This window comes from Acromyrmex echinatior, chromosome 5, assembly GCF_024713525.1.
Source record: "Acromyrmex echinatior isolate Ae372 chromosome 5, ASM2471352v2, whole genome shotgun sequence".
NCBI classification, from domain to species: Eukaryota; Metazoa; Arthropoda; class Insecta; order Hymenoptera; family Formicidae; genus Acromyrmex; species Acromyrmex echinatior.
In genome coordinates this window covers 9,031,503-9,047,586 of record NC_141856.1, presented here as the reverse complement: position 1 = coordinate 9,047,586, position 16,084 = coordinate 9,031,503, and the positions used below count along the sequence as shown (strand labels likewise).

Sequence of the window (16,084 nt, the reverse complement as noted above, 5' to 3'; positions counted from 1 at the left end):
TTCTGATAATTTATTATGACAAAATTTGGTCCACAATTCGGTATCGCCACTACCGATATTCATACGAGGGCAGCCTAAAGGCGTGCGCGGTCGATAAGGATGGTAGCCAATGGCGAACGTGCAATTCACATTTCACCACATTTCACGGTCGTGACGTCGTGCGCGCTCGTGTTGGCGACTGGGCGGCCTCGAAGTGGAATCTTTTTGCTTCCCATTTTGTCTCATGTGCGGCAACGTCCACGGTTCACCGTGGTTCGTTCACTGACGTTTCCGCTGTGCCATCGCATGGTCGACGTGTGCATATCGAGGCTCGCGCTCGCGTGGTACTCGCTGTGTGACGAATCGCGTCGCCGCTGAAGAGGACCAGCTCGTCGCGATAACGTCGACGTGTCGGACACACTGATCACACCGTAACGATCCTCTGAAGTGAGTGTAAGAACGGAAGGTATACCGTATAATAGCCACGAGCGAAGGTGGCCGTACGGCGCGTGCTTAAACTCGAGCGTTTAATGCCCGCGCGCGCGACACCGAGCGTTAGAGAGAAAGAGAAAGAGAACGTGAGAAAGAAAGAGAACGAACTAACGGAACGGGCGACCGCCCCTGAATGAATGGCTATGTCGACCACGTTCCTCCGTGGCTGACATAATCCGGTGTGAACTGGATTGGTGCGGTATTTCCTAACTACCGATAACTCTCCGACTGTAATTTTCACAGAGAGGAACCTGTGGCAAGGTCCGATTCCCCGTCGTCGACGTGGGCTACATTTCCTGCTCCGTTCACCCTCGTCATTATCGTCGTCGTCGTCCTCCACGTCCACCTTCGGGCGGACCAGAACACGTGTGGCAGCGATTAAATTTTTAGCATCTCGGGCACCAACCCGCCGTAACGTCGCGACCACGCGTCCCCACGCACATCCGCAGCGATGTCGAACGAGGAGACCTCCGCCGACCGCAACGTCGAGATCTGGAAGATCAAGAAGCTCATAAAGAGCCTCGAGATGGCCAGAGGGTAAGTAGGTCGGCTCCAAAGTCCTCGCGTCTTGTGCTATCAGTTGTTACCATTATTACTGCACGAATTTCCTTGACATATGGCTTGGCGAACCATGTGCTCATTTACCAAGTTCCGCAATCTGGGCTTCTAGATCTCATATAAGAACTGCTTTTGTTGCGACTAACAGACGTTCCTGGAATTTTGTTAGAAATTTATATCGTGGAAAATGTATATAGGTCTCATCTTATATAAGTGGATTTCTCCAAAATTGCCTTTTAATTATCTCTGCGGCATACTTATAGATGAAAGGTTGACGTGTTTGTCTTTACAGGAATGGCACGAGTATGATTTCGTTAATCATACCTCCAAAGGACCAAATATCGAGAGTGAGCAAGATGCTGGCGGATGAATTCGGTACAGCATCAAACATTAAGTCACGTGTAAATAGATTATCTGTTTTGGGTGCAATCACATCGGTGCAGCATAGGCTAAAGCTATATACAAAAGGTAATTGACTTTTATCTATATATATAAATAAGAATATAGGAATTTATTGTATACTTATAGCGTTTGACTCTTTTTAATGTGAAATTATATTTCGTGATTAACTTTTGAGTTATTTATTAGGTGTTGGAATTAATTCGTAGCGTTTTACAAGTGATGGGAAGTACTTTCATTAATGTATTTTTTAATGCTCATGTGAAATAAATAACATTCTTTCATTAAAAAACGCTACGAATTAATTCCAACACCTAATAGATATCATTCATACATTGAACATTAATTATGCTTTATTAATGTGTTTTAGTGCCTCCAAATGGCCTGGTAATTTATTGTGGAACTATTGTAACAGAAGAAGGAAAGGAAAAGAAAGTCAACATCGATTTTGAGCCTTTCAAACCTATCAATACATCTTTATATCTTTGTGATAATAAGGTGTGTTTTACTTTCGCAAATGTGATACTTGTATATAAGAAATATGATTTTTTACAAATTACATTGCGTTTTATAGTTTCACACAGAAGCGCTCACGGCATTACTCGCAGATGATAACAAATTTGGTTTTATTGTAATGGATGGTAATGGAGCGTTATTTGGAACGCTGCAAGGTAACACCCGCGAGGTGTTACATAAATTCACCGTAGACCTTCCCAAGAAACATGGTAAGTAAGAAAAATTAGAAAAGACACCCAATTTTTGTCATTATTTGTTTAGGAATTAATATAAGATATTGGTATCAAAGATATATGTTTTTTTCCTTGTTCTTTAATTGGCTCTCGGTACAAGTGTGACCATATTGGCCAATAACAAGTTATCAACTAACTTTTAAGCCTTAAGTCTATTCTACAATTATATAAGCATAGTTGTAAGTGGTTGTAGTTGTAAGAATTGACTAATCACAGTCGAATATTTTCCTCATATTTGACTATGATTGATTAATTTTTACAATTATAATCACTTACAATCATGTTTACGCAATTGTAGAATGGGCTTTACATACTTCAATTAAACTTATTTTTTAATCAGGGGGAAACGTAATCAGTATAATAATTATATTCCTTAATCCAAGACAATTGGGATTCTTACTCATAAATTGAGCAACTTAAATGCAGGAAAAATCCTATATATGAGGCGCGGACCCTATATATGGGATCGAACCCGGATCCACGGATTAGTAGTTCGTGGATCGAGCACCGAGCCACCCGACGTTTTGAAAAAAGATATATGTCACAAAGAAAATATTGATTTCAGGCAGAGGTGGTCAATCTGCATTGCGTTTTGCCCGATTACGCATGGAAAAACGGCATAATTATGTTCGAAAAGTAGCCGAAGTCGCTACTCAATTATATATCACAAACGACAAACCTAACATCGCTGGATTGATCCTTGCGGGTAGTGCCGATTTTAAAACGGAACTTAGTCAATCCGATATGTTCGATCCAGTAAGCAAAATTCTTTTTAGAAGACCGCATTTTCCATTGTTTTATGGACAATACTTTGGCACAATGGCCTAATTTTTCTGATTTTATTATAATTTTTATGAGAAGGGATCATAAGTACTTTATTTCCAACCTTCACTCTGAAAGTCCCAGCTTTTTAAAATTATTTATTATTGTTGAATAACGTTTACTATATTTCATAATTTGTGACTATGATATAAACATTATTCAACAATTATTATTTGAAAATTTAAAAAAATGATAATATTTGCTTATCTCTATTTTGAGATTAAATTTATATCTCGTAGGCATTATTTTTATCAGAGTGGAATGTTTTTGCTGAATATTCTTTGCGTTATATTTATGCGGACAGTCCGGGAACCGATCCCGAATTGTTTGATGTTGTTAATTTTCTAAAATTTCCATATTATTTACAATTAATTTTTCTGAATATATTTGTGTTATAGCGAGATAAAAATAGAAATTGTTTCTCTAATTAGCTTTCTAATTTATTAGTTTCTTTAAAGCATGATTTTTTTTTTCAGAGATTGCAAGCTAAGGTTATAAAGCTGGTTGATGTATCATATGGTGGCGAAAATGGTTTTAACCAAGCTATTGAATTAGCGGCCGAATCTTTGCAAAATGTGAAGTTTATTCAAGAGAAAAAATTGATCGGTAAATATTTATATGTTGATTAAAATGTAATATTATGTAATATATATGTTTAATAATACATATTTATATTGGATTTCTGTTTTATTTAGGGCGTTACTTTGATGAAATTTCTCAAGAAACTGGCAAATATTGTTTTGGTGTAGAAGACACGTTGAGAGCCTTGGAACTGGGTAGCGTCGAAACTTTAATTTGTTGGGAAAATTTAGATATTCAACGATATGTCCTGAAAAATCATACGAACGCGGAAGAAAAAGTATTACACTTAACGCCAGAACAAGAAAAAGATAAAACTCATTTTACTGATAAGGAAGTGAGTATCAAAACAATGTTGGAAATGAAAAATAAAAATAAATTTTTAATCAAACTAAATATAAAAAAACATAATAAAGTCAGCACTTTTCTTCGCAATATATTGAAGAAACTGCTGACTTTACTATGTTTTTATTTATATTTAATTTAATTAAAAACTTATTCACAGTATGTTGAAAACTGTCAAAGATTAGACAATATCAATTATAGATACAGGACGTTTTCATATTCGTATTATCCTCTGGTTGGCTTTCCGACCTCTCTGCTGAGGTCATAGTACCAGAACGTATTATATGTATCAAGCCTAGACCCTCTTCAGGGAGAGACTTGCTTTTTACTTTTTTAATAATAATAGATTTATTTACTCTCAAAATCAGTTATGGGATTTACAATTTAACGCTGAATCCGAACGGCGCAGGTAACTTCTTTCAATCACCAGATGGACTCATTTTCGGTTCTTTAAACGCGAAAAATCATATAGACGCAGATAGGATCGAACCCAGATCTACAGATCACGAGTCAACCGCACAGAGCGGCAAGCCACTCGACGCTCCAGGGAATAATATGAATACGAAAACGTCCTGTATCTCTAACTGATATTGTCTAATCTTTGATCATGACAGTCTTCAACATACTGTGAAGAAAACTGATGACTTTGCCGTATTTTTTATATTTAATTTATTTTAAATTTAATTTTTAATACCTTTTAAATTTTATTTTTTATACCTTATGTATATTTTTTATAGAGTGGGGTAGAATTGGAACTCGTAGAATGTCAACCACTACTGGAATGGCTTGCAAATAATTATAAAAGTTTTGGTGCTACTTTGGAAATTATCACGGACAAATCTCAGGAAGGATCCCAGTTTGTTAGAGGTTTTGGTGGCATAGGAGGTAAGTTTTTTTTATACATGTTTATTATCATTATTTTTAATTTTATAAGACATATTCTAGCTCCCTATTTATCATAAAATATATAAACTTTTATATTATAATTATAAAATTATAAATATAAGGTCCAAGAAAAACAAAACACATAATGAAGAAATGAAAAACGGTTAAATAAAATAAATAGAAGAGTAAAAAAAATAGTAGAAATTTAAAATTAGGAAACGGTATCAAAGAATTTTAATACCTATTTGGAATATTCAAATAATATATACACATATATGCTAGGTTTTTTAAAAATACAATCTGCGCATTTAACTTGCTGTGAAACCTTATTTATTGTCAAGTTATAGTGTAGTTGCGTTTTATGGGTGTACAATGTTTCTAAAAGCCGATAGATTAACGTTGCTAGACACCAACAAAGTTTCTTTTGTATGGAAGATAAATTTCTTCGAACCGATATTAACTATGGAGTATATCTTGGTGTATAGGAATCCTCCGCTACAAAGTTGATTTCCAGTCACTGCAGGCCGATGAGCCTCTTGATGATGTTGACCTTGATGATTACTAATTTCATCTGTGAATTACTCAGAATCGACCAGGTAGCTTACTCTCTGTCTTGCGTGCGTTCACTTACATCTCGTGTATTATAAAGCATATTATTTGCAAAGCTGGACAAATTTATCGTTTGCTTTATTTGTTGCATCTTTATGTTTTGTATTAAATTTCTGATGGTGTAACTGTAATGATTTAATTATAAGTATAAACAAATTAATAGATTAATTCTATATAAATCTCAAGTTTATAATTAGCGAAATTTTTTTCTTAAGATGTTATCTCAACTTATATAATCTCAATTCATCTCATCCATTTTTTCTTATCTTTTCCTGAGGAATGTGAATACATTTTGTCAGTAACATCTTACACACAATGAAATTTAACTATATACAAATAAACATGTAAATATTTACATAATTGAATTTAAGGTTTTCTGAAATTAATATATTTTGTTTTATAATACTAGAAAGATAATTTATTACAGTTATTGTAAAATACTCTACTTTTGAGTAATTTATAAATACAAAGATAAATTTGTCCAAAAATTCACGATTTCTTTCATTGGGTTTCTCACTAAATAGTTTGTTTCTTCTGTGCAAATCTGTAGTACATATGCATATGTGTCTCTTAAAATAAGTTTGAATGTGGTAATAAACATTTTTAATTTATATTTCTCAAAGTATTATATTTCTTTTTTTCTACGAATAAAAAAGTCTGAGAGTCCCCGCTGTTTTTCTTTTCTTTCTTGGTGGTAAACGCATATAAAGAAAAATCTTACATATATATACATATTTTATTTATGTATATATATATATATATATGAGATATGGATAACTCTGTTTATATACAGGATGAGTTGAAATCTTCCAGTCTTCTGTCTTTTCCTATCGCGGCGTTGTTAGATTCGTACATTGTTGGTCTCATAATTGGAATAGTAGATACAATATACACAGTGGTTGATTCATTGGAAAATAGTATTGCTTGAGTTACATATATTGCTACAAATATATAGCCACATTCTTATTCATTTAACACATGTCATCTTCGATCTTCGTACGGTACCATCGTACACAACGAAAATCCGTTACGAACTAGAAAGGCCGTGTTCATAGGAATGTGTTATAAATAAATTGATTGCTAACGCTTTGAAATGTTAGCTTTTAGGCAACAATGACAAGTTTTATTATCATTACTAAGAATATAACTACTTATGTCTATGTCTCACCTAATGATATTTATTTTATTGATCAAAATTAATTTTTAAACATGTGACATGTCACGTACACACTGTTTGATAATTCTTGATTCAATGCATTACTATTCACACATATAAGTTATAAAAATTTTGTTGGAAATACGCAATTTTTTTCAATTTACAAAACTTTTTTTTTGTTCTACAATTATAGTACAAAATATGTTTTGTATATACAAAATATGTATGCATGATAACTTTTATTCTATCTTTTGAAAAGTAGAATTTTGTATTGCATATGTTTAACATAATTTTGATTTGTCAATTATTATTTTGTGTACAGTATTTATACATATATTTTATTGAATTTATTTTATATTATTACGCTATAGACGTATAGATTAGACTACACTGATAATCTATACTGATATTAGATCGTAGTAAGCGCATGTATATCCCTTATATAATTGTATATTTTAATTTCTATGATATATACATATATTTCAAGAAAGAAAAATTTATAATTCGGATTCTGTTTCAGTTAAGTAATTTCGTTTTATATAAAATTATTGATTTATTTTATCAAGGAAATAAAGATTGTAATTTACATTTAAAAATAATTTACACACACATGCAAAAATATTGTTAATGTAATCTTAACTTTTTATTTAGATGTTTTTCGACATATACTGTATCAGTTTCACAAATATTAAAACATTTATATCATAAAATTAATATTGTCATACAAGAAGCAGGAAAGTAATCAACAAGATCATACATTATTACACGCTATATTTTAAATTTGATTACAGCTTTTAATATATTTCTTTTATTATATCCTACGCTCATGCTTATAATGAAAAATAAAAAATGGTATAATATATTCCAATGCATGTTAAATAATAAGCAACATTAAGTTCATCATCACAGATAATATACATTCTATAATTTATTAGAGAGAGGTAATATCGAAAATTAGATGTTAATCTGAAAGTTATGAAAAATGCTATAAGAAGTGTTATCTCTGATAATGAACACAAGTACCGTGCAATTATGATATCTATGAGTATTTACGCTTTCACATAGCAACTGCTTAAAATAGTTAAAATATAGTTGATATTCTTCAAGTGCTAATCGGTATCTTATTTTTATTAGCTTGCATATTGGGAAAGGTACAGTACATGTTCTTTATTAATTAATAACAAAGAATATATAATAATATATAACAAAAATCGATACATTTAATCATAATTTACATCTCAATGTTATAATTGATGTACTTTTGTACATATGTATATTTACATTTCTTATTTTATTAATCCTTTACAGTTATAATTTTTATTATACAGTAACGCGTGTATCTCAAATATTTATATAAATATTAATTTATTTTAAATATATTAATATAAGTTTACAGATTTTATTATTTTATTGTATATGGTCGTTTCTCCTAATCACTAAAATATATTATATAATATTAATTTGTGTTGTCTTATATCATTTCAAAATTAATGATAAAATGTTCAACTAATCATAATATGTTTCTTTTGGATATTGCTTTCTTTGTACAATAGGTTTTTTTCAAAATGCTTTATTTAAATTTTGTGTGTTTTGTAAATTATAATGTTTTACTATATATATATTATAAAGTACAATATATAAAAATATATTTCTCCTGTAGGAAAGCGCTGTCCTAAAATATTAATTTTATTTAAATTTATATATTTTAGCATATACAGCCAGTCACAGAAAGGTTGCAACACTTTTTTATCGATGGGTTTCGGAATGCCAGCTTACTCATTGAGCGATTGGTTCTTATTTGTGGATTCATGAATAAGAATCAATCGCTCGGTGAGTAAATTGCATTCCGAAATCCATCGAAAAAAAGTGTTGCAACCTTTCTGTGACCAGCTGTACATAGCGTATTATTAGTTAATGCTAATTGTAATTGTGCAGTTATTATTATTTTTATTATTATATGTATATTTGCTTATATACCATTACATTGCTCTATTTATAATTGGTTTTTCACTATAAATATTTGATAATTTTATTTTCATATAAAAATATTTAATTTTTTTAGCAGAAATTTGTTAATGATTATCGCTCTCTTACATGTATCTTTAAATGTACATCTTACAGGTATCTTGCGGTACAAAGTGGACTTTCAAAGTATGCAGCTGGACGACATCGAGACTGATGGTTTTGATTTGGACGACTACTAAGTCCATGACTCAATCGACATTTGGTTCTCTTAGCTTCGGAGAAAGCAGGGACTTGAGTATGTTCTTTCTCATGATGCCCCAAGAAAGAAGCATAAAGAAAATATGTTTCAAAATTTACAATACAGCACGTACGATATCGTCATAAAATTATTGTCTAGAATTTACCAAACATGAAGCAGATCGTAATTGATACACGAAAGAGAAGAGTACCAGCGAATATGGCGCGGCTGATATAATCCATGTCTATAAAAAAAAAGGCGATTCGAAGACTGTGACACTTAATTAAGCCAGCTTGATACCTGCCTATTCTCATACATTCACCACCTTATATTACAATTTATGGTCTTTAATTATTCACAGGGATTCCTTTAAATAAACTACGCGCTCTACAGTTCCGAATACAAATGTACAGTGTATGGTGGTTCGATCGTAATTTTATATTAAATTGATGTTTGTCATCTTATCATAAATTTTACGAGAAATGAGTGTTTGAGCTACAAGAGTGGCTATAGCGTTATTTTGTTCAGACACAATCATGAAAGAGCTGTAATAAACTGATTATTATGAACATACAATTGCGTATCGTGCATTCTACACCGATATTTGCAAAATTCATACGGAGAAGAGTTCTGTAAATAGATGTCAATTTTTAAAAACGGCACAGTTGCCTTAGACATAAGTTGAGGTCGCGTACACGATCCACGGAGTAAATGAAGTATTTCCGTCTTATGCAGTGATACACACTTGTAAACGTAAGGACAGATAATTCCTCGCAATCCTACATTGCTCCGTTGCTGGCTCTTGGCTCTTAGATTTTTGTACATTCACACAATTGTACATAAGAAACGCTTCGCAAAAGTATCGAAGTAATTTTTCATTGTTATAGTGGTGCACCTCAGTGAAGAGAAAGATATTCCCCGCAATATTTAAACGGTTACTGAAGATATATATTACGAAATTTATTTTAACATTGTTAATTTAATTTGCTTATTCGTATGATGCCTCTGTAATAAATGACGCTATGTATGTATAAATGTGAAAAGAATGTAACGTGCAATTTTGGTGAAGTATCCTTTATGAAAGAATACTGTATAGAGAGCAAAGAGTTTCTCAAAGAGTCTCGAATGTTGTGAGATTTACTCGACGAAAACGATGTATCGTTATTTAATAATGTATCTACATTATTTGCGATATTGTTGTACACCTTGCAGAGACAAAAACAGGCGCACAAGAGAACTTCATCAAAGTGGAACGTACGAGAAAGATCCGATTTTGCGATATGTGCACAACGAATTCCAGAACGTGATGGTTCGAAGTATTTGTATATCTGTGTATTGTCTCTCAAGATACCCAGATGTTAATTACCGGCTTAACGTTTCTTCAAATTTTTATATGTAAACTTCTTCTCACTATAGGAGTCTAGATAGTTATTTATTTCTATACATCGGTGCGACTACGTTTCTGCTTAGCGGAACATCCATTTAAGTACGCAAGATAGATAAATTAAGAAATCAATAAATATCAATGCATGAAAGTGAGAGAGAAAGAGAAAGAATGAGAGGAAGAGAGAAAGAATGAAAGGAAGAGAATAGGGAAAGCCTTGTAATCTTTGTTTTAAGATAAAGGTAAAGGTACATGGAAATATCGTCCACGAGTTGCTTTAATAACCGGATCGATGACGTACTTAGATTATGGCTTGCCTATGATCTCTACAAGCATAGTTGTATAATCTATTAATATGTTCGTCATTGATTATTTTACTTCCACATTTTGCCAGTGAAATGTGTCTTTTAATCGAAATCAATTGTTTCCTTAATATCTCATTAATCATTACATTTTGTATCCGTCAGGAAGGCAACACGACAGCGTAATCGTTGAAAATTTTATCCTGGCTAATATTTTTCAGAGTACAATTTTATTGTAATGCTTCACGTTTTCGTATATGTGTATCACACGTGCTGTTCTAAAATGAAATCTGTTTTTGCTGGATTGCAAGTATACATGGATCATAGCTAAGGATTGGGAAAGAAATTTTTGATGGTACTGCTGCTCATTTTGTATGAGATTTATGCTTTGTCAGGTGACAAAGAGGAAGATTGAAATAATGAGAAATCCAAAAACATTCTATATATATATATATATATCCATGTGTTAATACGAAAGAAATGGCAAAAATAAATTTTTCGAAAAATAACGTAATCTTTTTACAACACAGTATATAATTTATTGATTAATATAACTATCAATTTATAGTTCTGTCCCACGTATACATATATATATTTTTTTGCACATAATTCTCTTTAATAATTAATATTTTTTCAAAAAATAAATTATATATGCATGTACAAAGTATGTGAGAGATAAATCGATGTTATCGTAGTGTATTCAAGAAATAAAATTTTTGGGGATAACAATAATTAGTATCTCACATGCAATACTTGGAAGTTTGTCAAATAACATTATTTCCAATCTTCCTTTTCTCACGCATATTTTACTCTCGAAGTTTTATATAAAAGAAAGAGAGTAACGTGTCATCGTAATATAAAATGCCGACTAGAACTGGACAACCATAGGATATTAAACAGTACATGAGTGAAAAAATACAATCTATGTTTCTCATACAAACAGATGGTTAGAGTCCGGAATTGTTACACTAGCATAATACCTCGCGGAAAATTGTATGCATCAATTGTTCTCAATTATTGCTCTCAAAAAACATTTTTTGTGTTATATAATCAAGCATTTAACGTTGATTTATAATGGTTTATGTCGGCGCAATACTTCCGGATCCCAATCACAGTTCTTCATATTTAGAAACTTATTGATGTCCACCTTTACTTAGACCGTTCGTATCCCGTTTATAAGGAAAGGAACCATATTTTTCTCGCCACGAGAAAAGTACAAAATGGCTCTATTGGATAGAAAAACAGTATAATGATTTATCTCAGCCTAAACGTAAATCTCAAACAAACGTAATTTAGTGACAAACGTAGTCGAGACGACGTAATGATTTTTATACAATTGTTGTACCTGGCTGTATCAAAACGCTTTCTGCTCGCTGTGTACATTTCGGACAGAGAGAATTCAATGTATTTCATTTCGGAAATATGCAAGAGATACACTTTTAGGATTTCTTTATATTTGTACATTTCATGAAATGAAAAACAAAAGAAGAAAAGAAAACTGATAATACTGACAATAAACAAAAGGATATCAAACGTTTTGCATTTGTAGATTCTAAGATATAGGAGTAAGTATCAGTCATGATTAGTAAAATTTACGTCTCTTTTAGTTTTAATTGATGATAAAAAAATACAAATATTATTTTAGATGACAAGTTCTACTAATCCTTGCATTTCTATCTTTATCATACAGCAAATATTACCTGTAATACTAATTAAATTAATACCTACAGGCAACAGTATCGCACATTTCAGCATCATCATTTATTTTGTATATCAATATCTTATCTTTACAATCTTTACACAGTGCCTAAAACACGTGTTACGTGTTTGCATTCCAATCAATCATCATTTCATTTCTTTTCTCTATAAATATAATACTTATTTAAAAAATACATTGTGAGCAATCAGATTGACATATTAATCTTCATCTGGAACTAGAAGGTTGAGATTGGCATCTTTCACTACAGAGCCCAGGAACTTTTCTTCGGCGCCGCGAATGGACAAAGTCTCTGCGACGACAGCAGTCTTCCTCTCATCCATCATAGCCGCTCTGACCCAATTTGAGCTGCTGCACTTGCCACAGCTGTGCGACGGTATACGGTTCAGGCTGACAGTCCGGTTGCCACAATCGGCGCACTTGAAGAATCTCTTAACAGCGTCCATCACGCGCAACGGGTGTCGTTGCTCCTTACACATGTCCGACGCTGAGAACGCTGTGTACTTGCATAGCATACACTTCACCGCTTTGCAATTGATCTTGAAAGTGCTCATCATCTTTTCCTCCATTCTCTCCTTGACCTCTAGCTTGTTAAAGTACTTCTCCTTCTCTTCGTCATATGACTTCTCGATCAAGTCTGTGTGCGAGGACTTTGCTTCTAGCATCTCTTTGAATTTGTCGTTTATGTTCGCTTTTTTTGCATTCTGCTCTTCCTTCTCATCATTTTCCCTCTGACGCTTCGCATTCTTCTCCAATTTTTCTCTGGTACTCGCGCGGATTTGATTAGGGTTCGCCGCTTTGATCTTTCCATGCTCTTGCACCCACTTGATCGCGTTCATCTTGGCGTTGTGAATCTGTTGCTTGGTAATTGGTTCAGAGAAATCTATTGTATTTTGATTACATCCCGTTCCTAATCGCGGGCGTGAAGTAAGAGAAGCCAAACCGATTGTATCTGTACGATTGCTCTGTAGATTATCTGTAGATTTACTCGGATTGCTTTCTTTCAATTGCATTGGACTGGAACACAGAATTGACCCATTAGGCGTTGATTGTACCATTATCTGTTTTGAGGGCTGCCAGTTCCTTAGTTTATTCAGTCGTTCAAAATCTTTTCTCACTTGTTTGCCGGTCAGCTCAACAGCTATCCCTTTCTTCTTACTATCCGTATTGTTCGCCTTATAGTCTATATCATTTTTTACTTTCTTAATACTGTTATCTGAAGTAGTCTCGGATAATAACTCCAAACGCGCACGGTCCTTTTCATACAGTTCCTCGTTGCGTTTGGCTAATACCGGTACGAATGATGATAATCCGTTGTAAGGCTTTCGCATAACGGTCTGCTTATTCATGCGTTTTATCGCGTCTCCGGTGAATCCATAACTGGTATTGCTCGACTGTATTTCCGCACGTCGCGTACACTTCTTGTATTCCTGTTTAACATGATAGATGCAGTACTCGCATCGACTTGTATTTATAATTGTGGTACACGGATCTCCATTCTTCTTGACCGACTTGCATTTGCCCATATCCTTAGACCTGCCAAGAATCATCATCTTCTGAGGATTGTCAATCGACAGCGTCGCTTGATCGATATTATCCTTACTCTCAAGCACGTTTGGATTGAGAATACCTATCACGTTGCCAACGATGGTTTTCCATAGTTGTTTATAGGCATTACTGAATAAAAAAATTGACACGGTCTTTAGGTCATCGGAGAGATCACTTATTTTCCAAATACAATAAGAGGTTCCCTTTTGCGAGGTTTTCGTGGTTGATTTGTTGATTAACACACCGGCAATTACCCAGTCATTATGTACATTATCAGAAATAATGTGGTTCTTTACTTTTGATATTGTTATAGGTATTTTGTCTTTCATACGTTCTTTCATTTCAGCAGAGGATACAAGGGGACTAACTATTCTTATTCCAAAGAAGGGATCACTATAGACATTTTTTGCTGTATTATTATTATTACCTTTTATGGCATTATTGAAATCAAATGTTTTACTCTTATTATTAAAATCAACTGTCTTTGTACTCTGTAATTTTACAGGCTGCTCAGTCTTCAATGAAGAGCGTTCTTTTAACAATTGTTTTAATTCTCGCCCATAATTAGAATACTTTTGTTCCTCAAAATAACGTCTGTCTTCATCGTCAGAAGAATCAAGCTTGTCGTCATAAATCTCACTAACTTTCTTATCAATAGGCTTATTTTCATTACTTACGTTACTAGATGCAGAATCTAAGAAACTGAACTGCAATTCTGTTAGAGTCTTATTTGGCTTTGGTAGATCAGGCTGTTTAATTTCAGGCAGTTTAATTTCTTCAACTTGCTTAGATTGCTCAGTTTCTTCGGTGTCATTTGATATGAGATTATTTAGAATGTCTAGATCACAATCACTATCGTCATGCTCCATGTTTTAAGTACTAAAAAAAAGATGAATTAAAAGAAATAAAGATAACATTTGTATTTGATTTAATTATATTTATATTTCTATTTTAGTTGTTTATATTGAAATTAAAGACATAATCTAAAAAGGAAAGAATATTTCTGGGTGCTTAGATAGAGATGTCAAAAAATAAAGTAATGTCAAATGGAGTTAATTCACTTAATCAACCAATTAATTGTTCGAATTGATTATAAGCTGCTTAATATTAAATCGCACAGAATAAAAATTTTTCTTTATGTGCGCCGATTACAAGTTGAAAAGGGATTTACCCACAAAACTTTATTCAAAGTTTGTATTAAATACTGATATATATTTATACAATAAAAAATAATCTAACCTTACTTACACGTTTCTTTCTATCACAATTCAACAAAAATTCCGTTTCATTATCACAGGTATCATTAGCGCGTAAATGTCTTCGAATCACATCTATTGAAGCATTATCCAGCAATTTCTGCATGCAACACACAATATATGTACAATCTTGTACAATTTGTACAATTATTTACACGAGGGTCACATCCGATGTTTGCCCGCCAATTTTTAGTTCTTAGCAGACGACAGAGAGAATTCACTTGCGCAAGCGCCACTTTGTCGATATATCGATATATCGAAAATCACAATAGCGTCGATAGCTTTCGATCTTTCGATAGTTTTCGAATTGCGCTCACTTCAGGAACGCGCGGAATCACTGGTCGTGGAATCGCGGTTCTCTGATCGTTCGTATTTTCGTCATCGTGTCGTGAATTTCGCACGCAAACAATCATCGTAATTTCCAATGGCATAGAAAAACTTAAGACGTAAGATTTAAGCAGTAAGCGAATTGATCGATTATGATAGAAATCGTAAGCCATAACGTAAGTAGTAGTGAATCCAACTTTCTGATTTCCTGCTTGATTTCCTGCTTAACCCTCTACCTATGTTCATATCATATCTCATTTATCATGTTCAAAACTTTATCTTTTTGTTGACAATACAGTACAATACTACAAGAACTTTTTAAAAACGCTTGGGTCAAAAAAGACCCGAACACGGGTAGAGAGTTAAGTCTTAAGTTTTTCTACGTGCCATGGACTTTTAAGTGTCTCTCGTAAAATGCACCGGATTCGTTACGTGGCATATTGAGTGTATAAAGCAGACATCTTGAATCGTTACTTTGGCCGGAAGTATATCGCAATCGATCAACTTCTCCCGACGCGTCTCCGGCATTTTGCGCGCCCAAAGTCATTTTCATCTTGCATCTTGCTTTATTCTTATCAAGGCAACGAAAGTGCGTTGACGATTGTCACCAGGTATTTATGTTGCATAGATAATTAATTTTATATCGATTATACATCGTTCTTTTGAATACTTAAACTCGATAGTTGATACAAGTAAATGCAGTCATTTTGCCTTCTCGCTTTTTGCACATCGATGGCAATATATTCGCGACACGATGTGAAAAGTTTTAGATAA

At 33.2% G+C, this 16,084-nt stretch overlaps 3 protein-coding genes across 6 annotated transcripts in view; 2 read left to right on the top strand and 1 right to left on the bottom strand.

Moving 5' to 3' along the window:
* Nucleotides 1-155: 155 nt before the first annotated feature.
* On the top strand, nt 156-11,402 carry eRF1 (eukaryotic release factor 1). Of its 3 annotated transcripts, XM_011051413.2 has the most exons (12): nt 157-426; nt 715-1,008; nt 1,322-1,497; nt 1,799-1,926; nt 2,003-2,153; nt 2,743-2,933; nt 3,476-3,605; nt 3,695-3,915; nt 4,661-4,808; nt 5,294-5,404; nt 7,708-7,724; nt 8,695-11,402. In XM_011051413.2, exons 2-10 carry the CDS (start codon nt 923-925, stop codon nt 5,371-5,373), a joined length of 1,311 nt encoding a protein of 436 aa, XP_011049715.1. In that variant the 5' UTR covers nt 157-426; nt 715-922; the 3' UTR covers nt 5,374-5,404; nt 7,708-7,724; nt 8,695-11,402. The 3 variants fall into 3 exon arrangements, with proteins under 3 accessions (XP_011049714.1, XP_011049715.1, XP_011049713.1); XM_011051412.2 differs by lacking the exon at nt 7,708-7,724 and having other exon boundaries at nt 156-426; XM_011051411.2 differs by lacking the exons at nt 5,294-5,404; nt 7,708-7,724 and having other exon boundaries at nt 161-426.
* A 642-nt stretch (nt 11,403-12,044) lies between these two features.
* On the bottom strand, nt 12,045-15,609 carry Mcm10 (minichromosome maintenance 10 homolog). 2 transcript variants are annotated; one of them, XM_011051415.2, is made up of 2 exons: nt 14,967-15,609; nt 12,045-14,606 (listed from the first exon to the last, which is right to left on the bottom strand). In XM_011051415.2, the coding sequence occupies exon 2, from the start codon at nt 14,594-14,596 to the stop codon at nt 12,380-12,382; it is 2,217 nt and encodes a 738-aa protein (XP_011049717.1). In that variant the 5' UTR covers nt 14,597-14,606; nt 14,967-15,609; the 3' UTR covers nt 12,045-12,379. The 2 variants fall into 2 exon arrangements, with proteins under 2 accessions (XP_011049717.1, XP_011049716.1); XM_011051414.2 differs by having other exon boundaries at nt 14,976-15,609.
* A 207-nt stretch (nt 15,610-15,816) lies between these two features.
* Nucleotides 15,817-16,084, top strand: part of LOC105143238 (protein couch potato) — a 101,720-nt gene continuing 101,452 nt past the window's right edge. The window contains exon 1 of the mRNA XM_087406420.1: nt 15,817-15,921. The gene's annotated coding sequence lies outside the window, so the exon portion shown is untranslated. The remainder of the gene's footprint in view (nt 15,922-16,084) is intronic.